This window comes from Polyodon spathula, chromosome 21, assembly GCF_017654505.1.
Source record: "Polyodon spathula isolate WHYD16114869_AA chromosome 21, ASM1765450v1, whole genome shotgun sequence".
Lineage (NCBI taxonomy): Eukaryota > Metazoa > Chordata > Actinopteri > Acipenseriformes > Polyodontidae > Polyodon > Polyodon spathula.
The window spans coordinates 2,078,381-2,100,426 of record NC_054554.1 but is presented as its reverse complement, the minus strand read 5'-3'; the positions used below and the strand labels follow the sequence as shown (position 1 = coordinate 2,100,426).

Here is a 22,046-nt window from a genome sequence, read left to right as displayed (position 1 = left end):
CTAGGTTAGGCTGAGCTGATTTGTATATGAAGCCGTTAGGGGTCTGCTAGCTTTATTGCTTTTTATTATGGTAAGTGTGGATGGCCAGATACGTAAGCCAGGAGAGATTGAGAACTCCCTCATTTTTATTTAAATTCCTTTGGAAGAATTAGCATGCTGGCAATCCTGCTGCTTGACTTGGCTGCAGGCAGAGAGCTCTGTAAGGTCACTGCGCTTTGCTGAGCCTGTCAAGAAACAGACCGGGGGCTGTCTGAGGAGAATCAAGAGCCAACATCATACTCGTACTAGAAACACTTATTGAAGAACAAAAGTCATTGAAAAACTGAAAACCTTTTTTTGATTATTTGCTGCAACTTTTCGGCTTCCGCTTTCTTCAGATAACATGGTAGAAATAGATCGTTTATCTAAGCATCTTTAAAGCTTTTTATATATATATATATATATATATATATATATATATATATATATATATATATGTGTGTGTGTGTGTGTGTGTGTGTATATATATATATATATATATATAATATGTGTGATGTATATATATTTTTTTATTAACAAATATTTATAAATCTTTCATGAAATATTTATTTGAGGAAGTAATAAACTCCTTCATCTTTACATCACTTTTTAGTGTAAAAGAAAAAAGAAAAATTTCGGCAAGAAGGGTTTCAGGTTGCATCTAAAATTGTGGTGAAAGAAAAGATAAAATATCAAATTAGTATATTAATATTTTATTTATAATACAAAATTACCTTTTTGTTATATTTATTTTAAATTCCGTGGCCTCTTTTGCGCATTGATCACTTTTGAAATGCTGCTTTTGTAAAGACATGCTGCTGTATGTGGTGTGTTTGCATAGGGACGGGAGGGGATGGTTAGTCTATAGAGGATAATGTCCATTTAGGAAGTCTTAACTCTGCACAGCAGTCCATACTAATTTACCTTTTATGTTAACATCTGACTGTCCATTACAGATCAGCAGTGTAATTGGCAGTGATGGACTTGCAGTATATTCCCATTTTTATCTGTCCCCAGAGAGTCTTACTCATCACACTGTAGATGAAAGCAACATACAGACACACACACACACACTCACTGCAACAATGAGCAGTCCTGGGCCTGAAACTCATTATATTCAGTAATCTGACATTTGATTCCAGCAGACCTGACGTTCTGTGTTACACAGATCACTATATGAATGTAATAGTGTGCTCCTGAGTAACCACGAGGTTCAGTGAACAATGTTTATAAATACTGTATTGGCATGAAGCCTTGCAGTTGTGTCTATAGATTTTCATTGCTGAGGTGCCTCGTTGCTCAAGTGTCATCAGCTTTATGGATTGGCTTCTGTGGAGAGAGGGCCATTGGCATGCTTCAGGTTGTTCTCAATAATTATTGGAAACAGAATACAGGTAAATAAATAAAACAAATGGCAAATGTCAGTCCCCTTAGTTTTTCCCAGCTCATACTAGGGCGGCTGTTACTCTAGCTTTACTGGTGCTTGGAATGTGTGCTCCTGGACCCTGTTGCAATGTCCCACAATGAACTGTGACAGCATGGTCAGATGTGGTCTTTATCAGTGCAGCACTGCTGCTTTCATAGTTCCAGATTAAAGGTGGTAATTGTATTTTTGCAGTTTATTTGTAAAAAGAAATGTAGATGTTCCCTGTGGATTGGCACTCCCATGATCAAGGACACACATATACATTCTGACACATTTGGATGTGTGGAGCTCATCTCTAGCAGTGATAGATAAAGAAGCTGTTCTGCATGGTTAAATACTCAGGTCATGTGTGACTGCTACTTATTGATGCCTCAAAGACTTTATGGCAGTAATAAGTTGAATGAATGCAGTTAGCCCAGAGCCCAGTTGGGGTTTCTTGGGTAAAAGTAATCTTTGACCCTTTTTCTAATTCGAATTTGAATTTTGAAAGCTCTGTGACAAGTAAATGTCACTGAGTGCAAGTGTGTTTAACATGGACTCACAGGGCTGAACAAGCAACATTCTGTCATGTTATGGTTTCAGATCCACTTGGGTGTTCCCATGAGTAACCTTATCACTGTGATTTCAAATTATTATTATCATTTTTTTTTTTAAATGGCAACATCACATTTGCAGGTCATATGGCATGATTGCAGCTCCACCATTGGAGTGAAACTGACAGAACATGGAAGTTTTAGGTACCAGAGAGAAGCAGCTGTAGCTATTTGAAATACCTGCATATCCCAAATTAAAAGTGTAAAGAAAAGTAAAGAATAGCAAAGAACTTCTACCTACAAAAAAGGAAGAACCAATGCTAACATTATGAGTGTTATAAGAGGCAATTGAATGGCTTGTAAAGCCTTGCTTGGCAGTCGTATTTCATCATTTTGAAATCAGTTGTTAATGCTGCACACCGACGTACATCACAGCTCCTGTTTGCTGCATTACATTGCTGAGTGCTACATTACTTTGCATACAGGTAAATGGTCTGATTTTAAATTAAGTCAACAGACAGTTGTGTCTGAAATGTCTAACTTTGTCTTTAGTATTTTAAGGGGTGTGGGGGTGTGGGCAGGCACACTTTTCTCCAAGGAAAGCAGATGCCAGATACACTGTAACATCAAGAGAATCCCAACAGCTGCTTCTTTTTCTTCTTCTTGTTCCTTTGCCTATCTAATGAGATTATTAAAGCACTCCATTCAATCGGGGCCCGCACCAACAAAAGTGAAATGCACGCCTGCAGGCACAAGACCCTGCATCTGTCACAGTCTGCTACTTCGCCTTGGCTAATGCATCTAACCGTGCATGGCAGGGCACAGCATAGCATGCAAAGAGACAGGCTTTATCATTTTGAAAGGGAGCGAAAGTTATAATCTGGCATTAAAAAACAAGTCATTCAATGAAGTTAGAAAGAAGTGGAGGAAAGGTTGTGAGGTTGGTTTTAGATTATGTGCCGATAGGAAGTTTCTAATATTATAAAGTACTTCTTAACTTTATATAAAGAAACTGGTTATCTCGTGGATGTATCTTGTGTTGTGTAATTCCTGAGAGAATGTCAGTGCTTGTTATACTCTTTGCTGCAGTGAGCAAATAAAGGTCTGTATCTCTGTGTGTGGTCCTGGTAAAAGTAGAAGTTTCACAATGTCATTGGGGCAGGTCCTTTTTCTTAGCCTCATGACAGTCCAATGTAAGGGCAAAGTGCCTTGTCTTCTTAAAGACCTGTTTCAGAGAGCTGCTGAATCAATCATGCAGCAGGCAGGGCATTCTCAAAGCTGGCCTTTGCTGCTGGTCCATCTTTTGTTTTCATGTTGTTTTTTGCCAGTCGTCTTACATAGTCTGAGATACTTTCTTGTAAAAGAAATCCCTTTAAAAGGCTCTGCGCTTAGTTTATTTTCAAGGCAAAATGGACAATATGAATTGGATTTTTTTATTTTTTCATTCATTATTGTTCAAGCAGAGCAGAAAAATTTCTAATTTGAAATCTGTTTTACTTAAAGTTTGCGCATAAGCTTCATCCACTACAACATCAGGTACATTAACATAGTTACAGTTCTTGAGACTTTAAACAAATATCCTTATGCAGAACCACACCCACTCTGTGGAAAAGTTGCTGTCTTGTTGGTATATGAAAGCGGCAACAAACATTTCTTTTAGCCTTCCATGTTTTCTCACCCAAATGGCCGAGTCGTGTATTGTACTGTAGCCTGACAGCTGCCTCACAGCTTGCCCGAGCCCCTAGACAATTAGCAGATATTCGATAATACAGCAGCACATTTCAGCAGTGGATTGAAGCTGTGATTGCCATCAAGCCATTTCAGTTCCCCATTGTCTGAAAAGATCCCTGCTGTTGCTGTATGTCCTTTCTTCTCCTTTCTATAGTCAACAGCAACACTGCAAGAACGATTGCATTAGAATCTATAGCTAAGACAGGGACGCTGCAAGAACGATTGCATTAGAATCTAGACAGGGCCGCTGCAAGAACGATTGCATTAGAATCTAGACAGGGACGCTGCAAGAACGATTGCATTAGAATCTAGACAGGGACGCTGCAAGAACGATTGCATTAGAATCTAGACAGGGACACTGCAAGAACGATTGCATTAGAATGGCTCCATTCTAGGGCCGGGGTTTCAAGCAATTTTTTGCCCCAATTCTTTCCTAAGCAAGAGCAGTTTGTTTTATTATAGGTCTCAGTTGTTCTTTCAAATTAAAAGACATTTTTGAGAAAATGACTGGAAGTGACTTTGCACTTGTGATTGCAACTGGCTGGACCTACCTATTAATTATGGTTCGGCCAGTTGCTATCGCGCTGTGTTTTTTTTCACTCTTGTAGCTCCCATTGTTAATGGGATGTGACCTATGGACAGTTACTTCAGTAACTTGGTGCAGTTCCACGGACAACCTTGGTATGTGACAGTTGTGTCACAGCGGCTTCATAAGAAGGTCATGTTTGGAATGTGGGGGACAGGGAGACGGAGTAGGGTTTAGAGGAGAGCAGAGAAATGTCACCGAGCAGCTAAAAGAAAACAAAAAACAAAAATTCCACTTTGGTGGGGAACCGTGGACTAATGGCTCTTCCCTCAGCGAGGACAATCAAAGGAATGTCTTGCATGTCAGGGAATTCAAAGCCTTTCTTTTGGCACTGGAATTCTGGGTTGATGTTTGATGTCCACTAAAATGGAAATCTGTGCAGAATGTTTTGGTTGTTGGGATGTTTTACTTTTGAACTTTACTGTCTCAATATGCGCACAATCTTGCAGTACATATATGCTTTTTTTGTACATGTTCTTGGCCAATTCCCTTTAGTTTGTCATGATAAAAATACACTGTAGCTTTGTAGTTTATCATGATGCCTACGAATTCACTGTGCTTTACTATACTTTGCTATGCTTTTACCTTTGTATACCATGGTAAGCAAAAAATTAATTAAAAACTTACAGGTTTTATCAAGTAAAACATTTGTTAACTATCATATTGGTCAGATTAGTTTATTAATTAAAAGAATATACCTATTAAGGAAAAATGCAATAATACAAAACAAGTGGTGCAAGAGGTCTTGCATTATTGTAAGTGTTTGTTCTTCAAGCATTTAGTCAATTTGTTTTAAACTTGAAAGTAAAGTACTTTTAATTACACTCATGTTACCAATAGCATGCTAGCATTGCTTGAAGGAACTAATTTGCAAAACCATTACCAGTCATTAGGAACAAAAGGCTCAGTGTGTTTCTAAGTGTTGCAACTTTACAGGACACAAAAGCTGAATCCAAGTGTGAGGGATATAATCACTGCTTAAAGTAACACCTTACAGATTCACCCCCACTTCACTGGATCACACGCACAGAAGTGAGGCCTGCTGATGATCATTTACCGTAACAAAACACAGCCACTTCAGTAAGGGCTGTGCAGCGAAAGTTCAGACCACATGGGGCACCCTGCCCTGCAACAAAGCGAAAAAAAAAGAATCAGCTTTCAGTCTGTCTGAGGCTGCTGTAATAAAGAGCTGCTTGTCTTAGCCCCTAAAACAACTTAAAAGTCCTATTGTAACGATGAAGCACTTTGTTGGCTGGAATTAGTTGTGCCACACAGTGCCCCTTTTCATGTGTTTGTCGAGCAGAGATGCTGATGAATGTTTGCATTCTTCTTTCTCTGATGGGTGGCTCGGTCTGATCCTCTCTTTCTTTCCTGCCGCAGGCGTACGAGTGGGCACTGGATGGTATGCGCCACCTTGCCTGTATCACCATGGAGGATTGCAGCATGCCAGAGAAGTGTGGTACGGTCATCAAGTGCCTGGATGGATACTGGCGGCAGCACCCAGATATCCCCGAGGCCAAATTCACAGAGATGAAGGAGCTGGCAGGCGAATTAAAAAATGACAGAGGACTGAAGCAGTGGAAGTTCGCCTGGTCTAAGTGCCAGGAAACCAAGCAGATGTTTGAGAAGAAGCTGGAGGCGGCTCTGAGGACCAGGAGGTCCCTGCCTTTAGACAGGGCAGTGTCCTCGGAGGGGGGCAGCGTTAAGAGCTGCAGCGGCGCCAGCCCGGCGAGCAGGCGGCACTCGGAGGGCTTGGATCAGAGGCTGCAGCACGAGCGCAGCCACAGCATTTCATATTCCTGCAGCAGGAAATCGACCTCCAGCGGCTGGACCAGGGACAGACTGGCGACCCATTCACCCGGCAGTTACTGCGGAGCCAGGAGCAATGGTCTGGAGGACTCCATAGCAGAATACGTTCTCAATAGGACCCCTACCCCAGGCCGGCATGGCTTTGATCACAGGGTGCCAGGGCAGGCCGGTGCTGCTCCAGATTCTCACAAACTGATCCGCAGCACTTCTTCAGAGGAGCCTGGCAGAGACACCCTCACAGCAGGACTCCAGGGCAGGGCTTCCTCCTGCTCCTACAGCCTGGGTTCAGGCAGCCAGCAGGGGAAGAGGCTGCTGAGGAAAACCCAGAGTTTCGAGGTTGCTCCCAGTGAGGGGCTGCGGTACGGCACCTGCCACAGAACTCTCAGCGAGCCTGCCAGGCACGGCAACACTGGGGTTTTTATCAAGGGCCTGGAAGTGAGCAGTACAGAGATTGTAGACCGGACCTGTTCCTCCAGGCAGCAGGCACCCCACGGCTGGTCTCCTTCCCAGGCAGACGAACAGAGGAGCAGTACCCCGATACCTGAAGCAAGGGCCAAGGGCAGGTAGGTGTCAAAGGTGTTTCCCTTCTCCATCTGTAAAGTCGATTTAGAGTTGGGTTTCCAAACATTCTTGGAGTTCTGTATATAGTACAAATACTTGCATGACAGTGATTTATGTGAAGGGAAAACCACGGCAATGTGCTGGCAGTGTTGATAGAGTAGGTTCAGTAACATGAAAGCAACATTGTTTTTGTTTGCCCCCTTTTTATATTTATATATTCTATGGTTATAAAAGAACAAACCTTCCTGGTTGCTAGGCATCACGCGACTTGTAGGAGACACCGGGAGAGGTTCCAAAGCCTGCTGGCAGACCAGATTTTTAGTAAAGACATTAGTGCAGCCTTCAGGTACGATTTTGTACAGCAGAGCGGTAGAGTGCCACGCGGTTGTTATTCAGTTTTTCTGTTTAAGATGGAGCAGGATTTTTCTTCATAGGCAGTTAATTGAGAGCAAAGGAACAGGCAGATCTCGGCTGTATTGTCCTGGTAGGAAAGTATACCAACCACAGGCAGGTCCATCCACCCTTTGTTGAGGGTCTCTGAATGTAAAATATACATTTATAATAATACTGCAAAATAACCCTGGAAAAAAAAAATCTTGTGTGGCAGACTAAATAAAACTCTTAATAAGGCTGCCTTTAGCAGTGGTTCTACACATTGCATTAGGAATGCAGGCAGCCACGTTGTAATACATCTTTAGCTAGCCAAAATATATAAAAAATTCTAATACAATTCTATGCTCTCTATCTCAAGTGTATTGCCAAAAAACACAAGAACATTCCTTTCTATCCAAACCATCTATTAAACACCATGCAGGGCAATGCCAGAAACAGCTACCCATATGCTTTTAGGCACAAAATCTTTAAAAACAGATGAAATGAATACGCTGAGAAATACTGCTCCCTTAAGCCATTTTTTGTCACAGTTCACAGTACATTTAGCCTTCTTTGATTTCCCCTTAATGAGTTTTCCATGGGCATACAAATAGTGGTATCTTCAAGAGTCACTTTCCCACATGGAAAAGTACTGTAAAGACATCTCAAAGTGCTTTTCTGGCAGTGCTGACTGTGGTAGCAGTATGTTGTATCTTGTTATTACCAAAGAATGATTTGATTAGTTGGATATTTGTTATATATAACATACAGTAGAACCCCCTTTTCACCCGTGTCGGCCCTTCATCCGAATTTCTAGTTCTTCGCCATGGTTCCCTGTGTCCTCTGCCCATTTTAAAAGGCTCCTAGTTCTCCAGCCTCGACCAGATTCACTGAACAACCTTCGGAGCCCTTTACGTTAACGCAAGCCAGTGAGGACCTGCTTTCTGTCAGGTCTCTCGTTGTTTGTCTGGAACCATCATCTGCAGACGCTTCTCTCCCTCTCTGCAGTATGGAGGCTGGTCAGTCTGTGCCCTGACCCCAGATAACCAGTGATCTCGCTCAGAGTTAGCGTGTTTCTGCTTTACAGTCTCAACTGATTTAATTTCTGCTTTTTTTTTTTGTTTTGTTTTCCAGCTATCACTTAATATGTTATACAGGTCTGCGGTTAATAATGCTGGGTTTCTCAGTTTTTCCATGACACAGTTTAGTTGTCTGGAACTTTGTGGTAATTGAAAATATGATTTTACCACAGAAATATATACACAGTCTCACATTTGGCAATGCATATGCTATTTGCTGGTAAAAAAATGATTGCTGTATTCAAGCTTGATATATGTGAAATGTTTTGCTTTATTTATTTTTCTAGCTGTGATGTTCCTAGGTTTGCTGTAAGTATCTAAAGAAATAAAGTTTGTGGTGTAGCGAGCAGCTCTTGTTCAAGATTAGTACCCGTAAGCTAAACTATTGATGCCTGGATCAGAGGAGAAAGAACTCTTACAGGATACCCAGTGAAACGGAAAGCATGTGACCCAGAGAATAAGCGCTGAGCGAGATATCCGCAGAAGACCGCAGTAGGAAATCGTTCAGCTTCCATTCAAATCCACTTCACTTGACTGATGCCAGGCTTAGGAAAAGCATGATGTCATCTCATTCTCACTACTAGAACTAATTACCACATCAGGCGAGTTCAGGGGTCTGCAGAAGCAGACTGTGCACCATAAGGTTAGCTGATCCTACAAAGCATTAAAAAAAAAAGCAAAAATCTCAATTAGGTCAGATTGCGCACAGCGATTTAAACATATTCTTGACACCAGACTGTTTGCGTCTTGAATCATCATCATCACCCTTCTTTAATCCAGACTGCTGAATGCCTTTACACTGTACCAGGACCTCTCCTCCTTATGCTGCTCACAGCTGTGTTTAAAATTATCTGTACAATCTCACTCAGCCTCCTCGGGTTTGTGTCTTTGGATCAAACCTGCAGTTTAGCTTCAGATAAGGAAACAGATGCCCAGGACCCTTTGGAGTTGGTAATTAACCTTCCAGCTTGTTGAAGGTGTTTGCCACCCTCTGTCACTGGAAACAAAAGGTTATTGGTTTCATGTATGAGATAGTGGAGACTGGTAGACACGGTCCTGTAGCTCTCTATAAGGAATGTATACTGTACGCCCTTGTTTGAAGCAGTGCAGAAAAGCAGCAATGTAATGATTGCATTGTTATTCAGAGCAGTTTCTTGCTGGTTGTGTTCAATTGAGAACTATTTTACTTGATGAGTGTTCGCCATTCCATGAAAACAGTGAAGTTTGTCACACTGATAAGTCATCTTTATCTAGAGTAATGTCATTCATAATACACAGAAGTTTGATCTTAAAAAAAGTTTTGTGCTTTCCAGTAGTCTGATATTGATATAACAAATGTTACATTTCCATGGAATGACCTGCATTTTTGTACTTGCAAAGGAGGGCATGATGACATCTCCCTCTAGATGTTGTGGATGTTTAATATCATATTTATTTTTCTTGTAAAGCGCTGTGTGGTGGTGGTCCACTGTGAAAGGTGCTACATAAAGTAAAGGTTGATTGATTGATTGATATTGTTTTAAAATCACACTGAAGCTTTTAGTGAAAAATAAAAAAGAACCTGCGTACAATGTGGTGCCTGTGTGTAACCAAGCGAGCCTGGTGTGTTTTGTCTTGCAGCAAACTGAGGCACATTGTGGATGAAATGGTGACCACAGAGCAGGAGTTTGTGCGTTCGCTCCACTACATCATTGATAACTACTTCCCTGAGATGGAGCGGCCGGACCTGCCCCAGGACCTGCGGGGGAAGCGTAGCGTCATCTTCGGAAACCTGGAGAAGCTCTTCGACTTCCACAGCCAGTACTTCCTCAAGGAGCTGGAGAGCTGCTGCAACCACCCGCTGAGAGTCAGCCACTGCTTCCTGAGACACGTGAGAGCCTTTCACTGTTACTAAAAAAACACCTTCCACTGCTTCCTCAGACACGTGAGAGCCTTTCACTGCTACTTAAAAAAACACCTTCCACTGCTTCCTCAGACACGTGAGAGCCTTTCACTGCTACTAAAAAAAACACCTTTCACTGCTTCCTCAGACACGTGAGAGCCTTTCACTGCTACTTAAAAAAACACCTTCCACTGCTTCCTCAGACACGTGAGAGCCTTTCACTGCTACTTAAAAAAACACCTTCCACTGCTTCCTGAGACACGTGAGAGCCTTTCACTGCTACTAAAAAAAACACCTTCCACTGCTTCCTCAGACACGTGAGAGCCTTTCACTGCTACTAAAAAAAACACCTTCCACTGTTCCTCAGACACGTGAGAGCCTTTCATTGCTACTTAAAAAAACACTTCCACTGCTTCCTCAGACGCGTGAGAGCCTTTCACTGTTACTAAAAAAACACCTTCCACTGCTTCCTGAGACACGTGAGAGCCTTTCACTGTTACTTAAAAAAACACTTCCACTGCTTCCTCAGACACTTGAGAGCCTTTCACTGCTACTTAAAAAAACACCTTCCACTGCTTCCTCAGACACGTGAGAGCCTTTCACTGCTACTTAAAAAAAACACCTTCCACTGCTTCCTCAGACACGTGAGAGCCTTTCACTGCTACTTAAAAAAACACTTCCACTGCTTCCTCAGACACGTGAGAGCCTTTCACTGTTACTTAAAAAAACACCTTCCACTGCTTCCTCAGACATGTGAGAGCCTTTCACTGTTACTTAAAAAAACACCTTCCACTGCTTCCTGAGACACGTGAGAGCCTTTCACTGCTACTTAAAAAAACACCTTCCACTGCTTCCTCAGACACGTGAGAGCCTTTCACTGCTACTTAAAAAAACACCTTCCACTGCTTCCTCAGACACGTGAGAGCCTTTCACTGCTACTTAAAAAAAACACCTTCCACTGCTTCCTCAGATATGTGAGAGCCTTTCACTGCTACTTAAAAAAACACCTTCCACTGCTTCCTGAGACACGTGAGAGCCTTTCACTGCTACTAAAAAAAACCACTTCCACTGCTTCCAAGACATAAGAGACCGACAATGTCCCCCAGGGCTTTCTCTTATTAAAAAAATAACAAAAAAGTGTTCGCAGCACGCAGTGTTCTGTGTGCTGTCCTGCAGGAGCTCTTTAGAGTTTCTCAGGACTAACCCTGCCTAGCCTTTGTCGGTTCCATCAGTCTTATTTTTTTCAGCTAACAGTGCATTCAGAAATAGTCAAATAGGCTTGCTGATATAATAATAATAATAATAATAATAATAATAATACACGTATGAGAAAATGAAGGTTTAGGAGTAACCTGTGCTTTTAATTCTGAGTAAAATACTGTATTTCATTATCAGCAAGAAACTCATAGAGAGCCCTGATTCAGCCCAGCTTAAACACACACACACACACACACCTTTTCTCAGAATTCTTGGTTTGTAAAGGAGACAAATGATGTATAGACAAGCAAACACCCAGTATACTTGTAAAACTTCACATACACATGGCATATATCCAGAAGAGTTGGGGTGACTCGCTTCACAGTTCATAAAGCAAGGTTTAAAAAAAAATAAGAGAAAGAAACGTTCTGCCCTCTTGTGGTTGTCGCAGCATGTGGGGGGTGTCCCTCCAGACTCAGACTGTGCCCAGTCTGGAGTCTGAGATCAGAACCCGTGGCGGTAACACTGCACTGCAGGAACAAATCCAGCGCAATGTAGGCATTCATAACTTTATAACAGCATAATCCTAATTGAAGACTTTATCTAAAGCATATGTCTACTTGAGGATAGCTATCCAATTTAAAAGCAGCTTTATTGTGGGTTTAATGTAAGAATATCTACAAATGTATAATTGTAATACTGTATCATTATTGCTCTAATTACAGCAAGACCAGTTTGGGATGTATGCCTTGTACAGTAAGAACAAACCAAAATCTGATGCCCTGCTGGCTAGTCATGGGAACGCCTTCTTCAGGGTAAGTATTGCATTGAAGGTGCACTATCTGGGACTGGTAACAAAACTAGCTCCAAAAAAAAATCTTTAGATATTTATAATGGCCTAGTTTTAACCTTGCAAAAATAATATTGTTATACAGGCTTTGTTGTTTAAAAAAGTTTCCAGTAATAAATAAGAGGTCCCGTCCAAGACTTCTGCATTAATTGATTGCTGAAACATATGCATTTATAGACGAATGAACAGGATTTCTGTGCTCAGTGCAAAACAGACATTTCAGTCCTGTATGCAACCTTCCTCAGTTTCAGATGTCTGAATTGCACACGTTTATTTGTTCTGAGCTTGATCACAACCCAATGTGTTTCCCTTCCCTGCAGTATAAGCAGTTGCAGCTCGGGGATAAGATGGATCTGGCCTCCTACCTGTTGAAGCCAGTCCAGAGGATGAGTAAATACGCCCTGCTGCTGAAGGACCTGATAAAGGAGTGTGGCGAGGCACAAGAGCAGGAGCTCAACTACCTCCGAGCAGCCGCCGAAATGGTCAAGTTCCAGCTTCGCCACGGCAACGACCTGCTGGCGATGGATGCCATCAGAGATTGCGATGTAAGTACAGTGAACTCTTCATCTGATATGCAGTACGTGGCACAAGCTGAATGGTGCTGGGATTGCTTTGAAATGGTAGACTGTAATAGACTTATCATCATTTTTAATGTGGGGTTCACGAAAGCATTGATGCTCATTTTATTTGCAGCACATAGGGGTGCACTGTGTATAGGTGGGAAGTGTGATATTGCATTTTGCACATGACTTCATCTTAATTGTTGCGAATGGTTGTACTGTACATTAGTTTCACAGGCCTCGAGTAGCACTAATCTACTTTAGGTATGTTATTTCAAGATTAGTGCTAATCAGGACATGTGAAACCACCCAAGAGTAAGATTTCCTTTTTTTTTTCCCCCGGAGCAAACACATTTTTGTTCACTTAGCAAAACTACATACAAACCCCCATAAGATGAGTTATATTGATTTTTTTTTTTTATAGATAGAGAACCAAGTAGTACACAACATGGAAAGCAATGTATGTTTCTGTTTTATCTACAGGTGAACCTGAAGGAACAAGGGCAGCTGGTACGACAGGGAGAGTTTACTGTCTGCTACGGGCGGAAGAAATGTCAGCGCCATGTGTTCTTGTTTGAGGATCTTGTGCTCTTCAGCAAACCCAAACGAGTTGTGGGGGGACTAGATGTCTACATCTACAAGCATTCTTTTAAGGTGAGACATTTTAAATCAGTCTTTCAAAAATGGGTAAAAAAACTAAAACAGTAGCATGTAGTTTGTAAACTTAAAAAAAATCTGAATAAGTTATCTTTAATGGCTACAGAAGCCATTGGATATGTAATATTCATTATGTTGCTCATTTTTGTGGATTGGTGTGCAAGTTCTCATTGAAGAGTGTAAGAATGCTGGTGTTGTTAAAGCATTGTTTTCTATCATTGCATTAATCAGCTTTCTTCTTTTTCCTGGTAGACTGCAGATGTTGGTTTGACAGAGAATAGTGGGGACAGCGGTCTGCGCTTTGAGATTTGGTTCAGGAGACGAAAATCAAAAAACCAAACGCACATCCTTCAAGCAAGTACACCTGAGGTCAAGCATGCCTGGACTGCTGATGTAGCTAAAATACTTTGGCAGCAAGCTACAAGAAATAAAGGTCATTAACCTTCCTAACATCATTTTGTTGTGAACGCCTTCCTTCCTGCCAGCTCACCATTAAGTCCCAGCCTGATCAGATCTCCCTCTATTATGATCAGCTCTTTGTGAATTTATTTAGTCCCTTTGCGGCTCATGCTTGAGTCTAATGCAACACCATTCAGTAGAATTCATTAAAATCGGGATGTAATAAAATGATTTGTACTTAATAATATTTTTTTTTTTTCAGAAGTACGAATGCAGGAGATGGTGTCCATGGGCGTGGGTAACAAACCCTACCTGGATATCAAACCCAGCGATGCTGCCATCAATGACCGAGCCATTGACTATATTATGAAAGGAAGAGGTTTGTTTGTTGTTTTTAATAGTGTTGTAAGCATAAAATGTAACAAAATAAATCCTTATAGAAAATGATTCATTTATTTGTTTCCTTTGTTCATTTCCAGGGGCCAGAACGAGGGCGTCCATTGCAGTGTCTTTGTTTGACCACTCCAACCCCTTCAAGAGGACGCAAACACCCATTTCTGCCAGTAGTGCCCCTTCAGCCTGCAATACACCTTCCTCTTCATTACTGGGGCCTCTTAACCTGCACATGTATACCAGCCAGTCCTTGCTGCCTGGGGTAATGGCCACAGACAGGCCTTTCTGCATTGGTACTTGCATAGAGGAAGATGAGCTGGAGCATGAGACTAGCAGCCAGCCGTCGATGAGTAAGTGCACTTGTGTGTATGTTTAGATCATTTGTGAAAGCATGCATTCATGTTACTGTATTTGTATTGTAGGTCCCTGCAAGAGACTTAAGATCTGCAATGTAAAGCTTTGCAATGATAAGTTCAGTCAAATACACCAAATACCAAATTTGCATTTACTTATAAAAGTGAATAACTAGCATTTTAAGGAAGATATTGTTGCTAATAAATGACACCAGGTTGAAATATAACAAACACACTTCTTTAATGGCAGTGGTAGAACAAAGAGTGCCTACATCATTTTTAGAGACTAGAGAATGACTATCCTGTGTTTCACTCTTAGCTACAGAAAGTTCAGAGTCTTCCTCCCACTGTATGTCGGGCAGTGGTTCCAGTGGATCAGACAGCGGCTGTGTGTCCAACATTCTCCCTGAAACCCTATCAGAGGAGCCTGGATCACCGTGTGATACAACACGCTACTCCCCATCTGGATCCAGCCGCAGCTTGAGTGCCACATCTCCACTCGACGATAAGCCGAGATTCACAAACAGCCAGTACATTTCAGCAGTAAGTATACAGACATGCTATCCCAATATGTCATCTGCTGCTACATTTTCAAAGCTTTTCAGAACTGAAAAAGCAAATGCAAACTGATCAATAGTATTTTGTTGTTTACTTTCTTGCAACGTTTCTATCTGCCTCAGGGATTGAAGATTTATAATTTTAAGCATTATTCATTACTATTCACAAGTATTGAAAAACAAATGAAATCCAACATGCCTCCTCTTTATCACTCCTGACATGGTACAGCGTGTACGGGTGTACTTTGTGTGTGGTTCAACTATAATTACCCAGTACAGGGCTCTAATAAGGCTGTACATTTTGAGACTGGAAACACAATGTCATTTAACCTAATAATCTTGCTTTGCTTCATTTCCGCACAATATTCCTTCGCTTGCAGCTATTTCTAACTCAAAGGGCTTTAGATAAAGAAAAATATATATTTTTTGATTATAGAGGACAGTGATTTACAATTATAGAGTTGAAAAGTAACAGTCAGCCTTAATTTATCAAGGGATTTACAATACAAGTAATGGAAACATCTGTTTTAGTCTTATATAAGTGTGGAAGTGGTAATATAATACAAACCCAATGGTTTGCTACAAAAGACAGTGCTAGTCTAACTTAACCCTTCATTTAACCCATTAATAACTACTGCTTTTCTCCTTCCACCTGCAGAAAACAGGCCAAATCATAAGTCCATCCACAATAGTGTGAGAGCTGTTACCCCCACTTTTATTAAGTAAGTAGGGAGATGCTTTTTGTTTCATCGCAGGAAGTTATCTGGCTTGTTTTTTTAATTACCTATAACAAATTCCTTTATTAGTTTAATAAACATTAATCCCCCACAGACAATGGGTGTACCATAACCTTGTTTGACAGCCATGTTCAAAGTAGGGTTGGTCATGCTCTGGCTCCGGAGCCCTTGAGCCAGCTCCGTGAGCCGGAGCAGAGCGTGCCAGTTTTCTGAGCTCTGGAGCCGAGCTGGAGCTGGAGCCGGAGCCGGAGCGTGCCAGTTTTCTGAGCTCTGGAGCCGAGCTGGAGCTGGAGCCGGAGTGTGCCAGTTTTCTGAGCTCTGGAGCTGTAGCCGGAGTGTGCCAGTTTTCTGAGCTCTGGAGCGGAGCTGGAGCTGGAGCTGGAGCCGGAGTGTGCCAGTTTTCTGAGCTCTGGAGCGGAGCTGGAGCTGGAGACGGAGTGTGCCAGTTTTCTGAGCTCTGGAGCAGAGCTGGAGCTGGAGCCGGAGCGTGCCAGTTTTCTGAGCTCTGGAGCGGAGCTGGAGCTGGAGCCGGAGCGTGCCAGTTTTCTGAGCTCTGGAGCTGGGTCACTGGAGCTCTCGGGAGCATGGAGACAGAGTGGAGGTTCCGGAGCAGCTCCACCATTTCCTGCCTTTCACGTTTGAAAAAAATCCTTCTTGAATTATTCAGTTTAAACATTTAAATAAACAAAATAAATAACTATATAAAATAACTAAATGTAAAATCAGAAGTACTTTAATGCACATAATATTTCTATTGCTATAAAGGTCGTCCAGAATTCTCAACTAGAATCACGTATTCCGGTATCTGCAGCCGTAAGCTCATAGAAAGAGGACAGTGAGAGAATTATTGAAATGCAATCCAAATGTACATAGCAGGCTAGGATTTAATAATAAAAGAAAAGTTTGGTAAAGATTGGTACAAAATCATGGCAATTCTCATGCTCAGTTTGTGAGAGACAGGTCGTTAAATTAAGTGTATAATATATATTATACTTAACATAAGGTACTAGATAATGCAACTACACACGTGTGTTGAGATCACTATTTGGTAGCTGTTTTTTTTGACAGAAGTAAATCAAGCTGATTCCTTTGCCCAAGAGAAATAAATTAACATGGTTTATTCCTCTGCCTGAAATGAATTAATGTTGTTTTATATTTATAGTCAATGAATATAGCAAGTTGTTCCATGGAAGTAATATGGCACAGTGTACTAATTCACTGGTATGCTGTACTGTATCACCTTGGGGAGGATGGGTTCAAATCCTGCTGATTCCTCTCTTTATTTTCAAAGACTTGGTTAATTGACCTTATAGGCAATGAAAACGCAGGCTCTGCCATGGAAGTGATGTAGCACAGTGTGCTAATTTGCTGGTATGCTGTACTGTATCACCTTGGGGAGGATGGGTTCAAATCCTGCTGATTCCTCTCTTTATTTTCAAAGACTTGGTTAATTGACCTTATAGGCAATGAAAACGCAGGCTCTGCCATGGAAGTGATGTGGCACAGTGGGCTAGTTCACTGCTATGCTGTACTGGTTCTCCTAGAGGAGACTGTGTTCAAATCCTACAAATTATTTCCTTTATTTTCAAAGACATGGTTATCTGACCTTCTATAGTCAGTGTGAAACACACCTTTCTTATGGGAGCTGGTGGTGCAGTGAGCTAATCCCATGGCCTTCTCTCCCTGAAGATACTGGTTCAAATCCAGCTCCTGGAGGTGAGTACCTGAGGTAAGTAATGATGTTGGTGGTGGTTGTGGAGGTGGAGAAGACTGGTGGTGGTAGGAGAGGAAGGCAATGGGGGGGGGGTCTGGCCCCCCCAGCAAGGAGGCAAGTGGAAGGAGGGTGTGTTGTTTTCTGAGAGAAAGAAGAACAAAGCAAATTTTAACTGGTTTAATAATAAAAAGTGTGTGTGTTTTTTTTGGGTAGGATACCATACCCAAAAAGAATCTTAAGAATGCACAAAACTACAGTTTGCCACCTTCTCAGGCACCAACACACCCACCTTCCACTTGCCTCCCTGCTGGGGGGGGCCCAGACCCCCCCCCCATTGCCTTCCTCTCTTACTACCACCAGTTTTCTCCACCTCCACCAACATCATTACTTACCTCAGGTACTCACCTCCAGGAGCTGGATTTGAACCAGTATCTTCAGGGAGAGAAGGCCATGGGATTAGCCCACTGTGCCACCAGCTCCCACAAGAAAGGTGTGTTTCACACTGACTATAGAAGGTCAGATAATCACATCTTTGAAAATAAAGGAAAAAAGTAACAGGATTTGAACACCATCTCCTCAAGGAGAACCAGTACAGCATAGCAGTGAACTAGCCCACTGTGCCACATCACTTCCATGGCAGAGCCTGCGTTTTCATTGCCTATAAGGTCAATTAACCAAGTCTTTGAAAATAAAGGAATCAGCAGGATTTGAACCCAGTCTCCCCAGGGTGAATACAGCATACCAGTGAATTAGCACACTGCGGCACGTCACTTCCATGGCAGAGCTGACGTTTTCACTGCCTATGGGTAAAAATAGCATGAACTGTGGCAAAAACAACACGTGGTGGCGCTAGTACTTTTGCTGGAAGGCATGGGAATACTTCACACTGTTTAAATTTCTTTTTAAATCAAACAGCAGACACTGCCCTCAACCCCCCCCCCCAAAACCCAGTTCATGCTTTGTAGGCTTTCAGAAAAAGATGATAATTTTGGGCAGCACCTCATGTACAAGGAGAATACAGTCTAGATTCATACACAGTTGTTTTAAGTTCAAGGAAAATCTTAAAACCAGATTTTACATTCTTGTCTCTTATTAAAAAACAGATTAACCTGATTGAACAATTACAAAATAAATGTAAATGGGATGTTACTATGGTAGTCAAGAACTGATTACAGGTTTTGGTAGCTCCAGAGCAGCTAAAAGCAGCTGGAGCTGCACTGGAGTGGCTCCAGAGCTGGGGTGGGGGCTGCTGCAGCCAGCCTGGAGCTGGAGCAGGGGGTCTCATCAGCTCTGGAGCCAGCCTGGAGCTGGAGCAGGGGGTCTCATCAGCTCTGGAGCCAGCCTGGAGCTGGAGCAGGGGGTCTCATCAGCTCTGGAGCCAGCCTGGAGCTGGAGCTGGAGCTGGAGCTGAGCTGCCGGAGCCAGAGCACGGCTAACTCTAGTTGAAAGGACCATAGGACTATAACCTATAATCCCATTATATATGCATACAGTTTTACTAAAATACCTTTGTACTTTTTTTCTTTTAAGGTGTGATGTCTAGCTGCGCTTGAAAAAGGTAGTGCGGAGTCCCTTTCAGAACACAAGACAAAACCAAAATCACTATTTATTTTTTGTGCTTCTCAAAACAGCAAAATATTTATAGAAATACTGAAAAACTGGAAAGGCAGCACTGCCTACAAGTTGTTTCATAGTTTTCTTTTATGGCACAATATTTGACTGCAACTATTCTTCTGTTTAACTTTTAGAAAATATACCAGTGATTTTGGGCAGATTTCTGTAAAATTTTGAAAATGTAAATAATTAATGTAAGTTTACAATGCAGTTACACATTGTTTGTTATGTATTCTTGACCACTTGAGCTGCAGATTGAGATAAACAGCAAACAAGGCGTATTTATAATAAATATAAAGCTGGAAGGCAATACAGCTATTGATACTTTGTGCTTACCTGATCATTTAGACATTGCACTTCTGGTTCTGTGATTTAATTAAAGGAAGCAGCATGTTCTTCTTCCCATGGTTATATTTGAGGTATTTTCCATATTGATTGTTTCTTTAATACACAGTGTAAATTCAGGGGTTTAAATGTAATGGATTTATATTGTAATTCAGGATGGACTAATCCATCTGTCCGCCTCTTCAGAAGTCAGATTTAACCCAGCCAGGCTGATTGATGGGGGGCACTGGTCTCACTGCAGGTGAATGTCCAACTGTAAAACTTACCAAGTAGGGAACAGAACCACTGAATTCACAAGAAATGCAGTTTATTAATAAAAACTTCTACAGAAAATAGGTTGTTTAAAAAAAGGTTGTTTGTTCAGATTACCTTAAAAACACACAGCAGTGTACAATTTGTAAATAAGGAGATAATTTGCACCAGTGGTGGGTGCTTTGTGGTTTTGTGGAAAGGAGGGGGTTACAATAACTTTTTACACTTCTGTTAACTAGCAAAGCAGGGGATCACTAAAGTGCCATTCTTAACATGTAATAAACTTAATTTTCATTTAGAGCTGCAGCATTAATGTTTACTCAAGTTTCAGTTTTGTTAACTCCTAACACATGTTCTAAGTATTTAATAAAGAGGAACTGCTTTGTATCCAAATCTTAATTTTCTGTCTCAATTATTATTGCACTATACAAAAAAGTCCAGGTGTGGAAGGCTGGACAAAGAAACACATACACAGACACCCTTGTCCATAGGGAAGAATAAAGGGCACTTATTTGACATTAACAAAAGAAGTGTTCCTTGTTTTAGGTATGAAGTGTATTTGTACAGTCACTGGCCAATCCTTGTGCAACTAATATAGAGTTGAGTCTTCATCTGGAAAAAGTCATGCTGATTTACAGAATTCCCTCAACAATATTTCAATGCAGTCATTATACCTCCTGTCAAACAGCAATGTAAACTGTAAGATTGAAGCATATATAACAAAAATAAACCTAACAAATCCAAACTTCTCCTTAAGCAAAACGGTATCAAAGACTCAAGCCAATAACAAGAAACCCACTGAAATGAGTGCAGCTGCCATTTAACAGTAACAAAGTTGCCTATTGTAATGCTTCCATCTAGTGGTGAAAAGACAATCATCAGTATGGTTTTTACCTTAATCCACTGGAGCACTTGATCATAGATTTCTTTCTGGTTCTTAAAAAAAAAAAAAGCCATATTCAGTAAGTCTGCAACAAACTGTTCTGCTGGAAGCTGCCGAGTCTAGTGCAAAGTATTTTGTATAATTTATTATTTTTAAATTAAATGATAGAGCAATTAAAATTGTGATCAACATAGAAGCCACATTTCATTTACACTGCAATATAATAAATCATGCGGTGTCTTCAATCTAACACAGTTAACCATAATTTAGTTTAACAAGGCAATACAAACAGTAAAAAGTTATTTCATCCTACCCAAAGCAAGTTCACTAGGTTAGCAATTTTCATCGTAGCTTCCTCTGAGTCTTCCAGTCTTTAGAATCCAAGATGATGACTCAAAAAACGATGGCATTCTTGGGCATATAAGATTTCTTCATAGGTCAAATTAAAATGTGTATAAGCTATATCTGAATAACAAATAAAACAAGATTCAAATTACTATTACATTCTGTGCTCTACTCAAAGGTTTGTGTTGTGTGTGCCCCACCTACTGTATATATTTTTAAAAGATGGAAATGTGAAGTATGAATATGTCAAAAGCAATGCTATGGCACCCATGTAAACATACCCAGATTCACTGTGTGAGATGGTTCAGTTTAGTGCACTAGAGGACAGTTACAAAAGTTTAACCAAAAATGTTGTGAATTGCCTACCTGGAAGATCTTTCCTTTCATCTAGGCTGCACCTGTGGACATGCAACTGTGAACAATGCAACACATTGGCCAATCACATAACTACAACTAAAGGGTTAAAATAAACAACAACAACTTTGTTTTAACCTTTATGTTTAGGGATTTACCCTGAAGAGCCAGTCCACCAAGTGTCTCTGAATCTACATGACCTCACTAATCCTGGCTTTGTTTTGCTGAATTACTTTGGAGCCATGACAACACTACTTTACACTGAGGTTTAAATTACAGACCAACTCAGTAATGGTTTTACATGCTCTGTTTCGTGCACTACCATTCTGTGACAGTGGGATTCAACACAAGGATTCCCAGACCGATACTACTGAAATGGTGCTGAGCCCCCCTCGTCTTTCCCGTCCCTTGTTTAATTATTTTGTACAGAACAATGCTCCTATAGCTGGAACTCTTTGTAACCAGTAATGAACTGAGTGTGCAGTGTTCACAGTGTAAATGACACTTTCTCTGAACTACTCTGAGCTGGGGTTCCCCACCACTGAGGGGTGCTCCACTCCAATGATACAACCACTGCAGGGGATCTGCTTCTCTGCCTGTCAAAGTTTTTTGAGACTTTTTGAACACCTTTTCTAAAAAATGGAAACACATATAAGAAACATTGTAGCAAATAAAGCCCACAACTATTTTTCCAAAAATTATTGTTCAAGGTGCATACAATCTCCAAAGACTTACTTAGAAAAGCAGGTTGAAAACCCAGCGGCCTGCAGCATTGTCCGATCAGATGGAAAATGCTCTCCAGGAAAAGCATGTGCTAAAGGTGTGTTAAAGCTCAAGTT

The 22,046-nt window shown here is 41.2% G+C and overlaps 1 protein-coding gene across 2 annotated transcripts in view; it reads left to right on the top strand.

The window, feature by feature from the left end:
- LOC121296286 overlaps window positions 1-20,111 on the top strand; it is a 56,629-nt gene extending 36,518 nt beyond the window's left edge. Inside the window, exons 14-24 of one of the 2 annotated variants that reach the window (XM_041221651.1) lie at window positions 5,675-6,666; window positions 9,736-9,985; window positions 11,920-12,009; window positions 12,365-12,589; window positions 13,088-13,258; window positions 13,514-13,694; window positions 13,923-14,039; window positions 14,140-14,403; window positions 14,726-14,949; window positions 15,622-15,685; window positions 18,945-20,111. In XM_041221651.1, the coding sequence (XP_041077585.1) occupies window positions 5,675-6,666; window positions 9,736-9,985; window positions 11,920-12,009; window positions 12,365-12,589; window positions 13,088-13,258; window positions 13,514-13,694; window positions 13,923-14,039; window positions 14,140-14,403; window positions 14,726-14,949; window positions 15,622-15,660 (2,553 nt within the window). In that variant the 3' untranslated portion in view covers window positions 15,661-15,685; window positions 18,945-20,111. The remainder of the gene's footprint in view (window positions 1-5,674; window positions 6,667-9,735; window positions 9,986-11,919; window positions 12,010-12,364; window positions 12,590-13,087; window positions 13,259-13,513; window positions 13,695-13,922; window positions 14,040-14,139; window positions 14,404-14,725; window positions 14,950-15,621; window positions 15,686-18,944) is intronic. The other variant, XM_041221652.1, reaches the window with a different exon arrangement.
- Window positions 20,112-22,046: the final 1,935 nt, after the last annotated feature.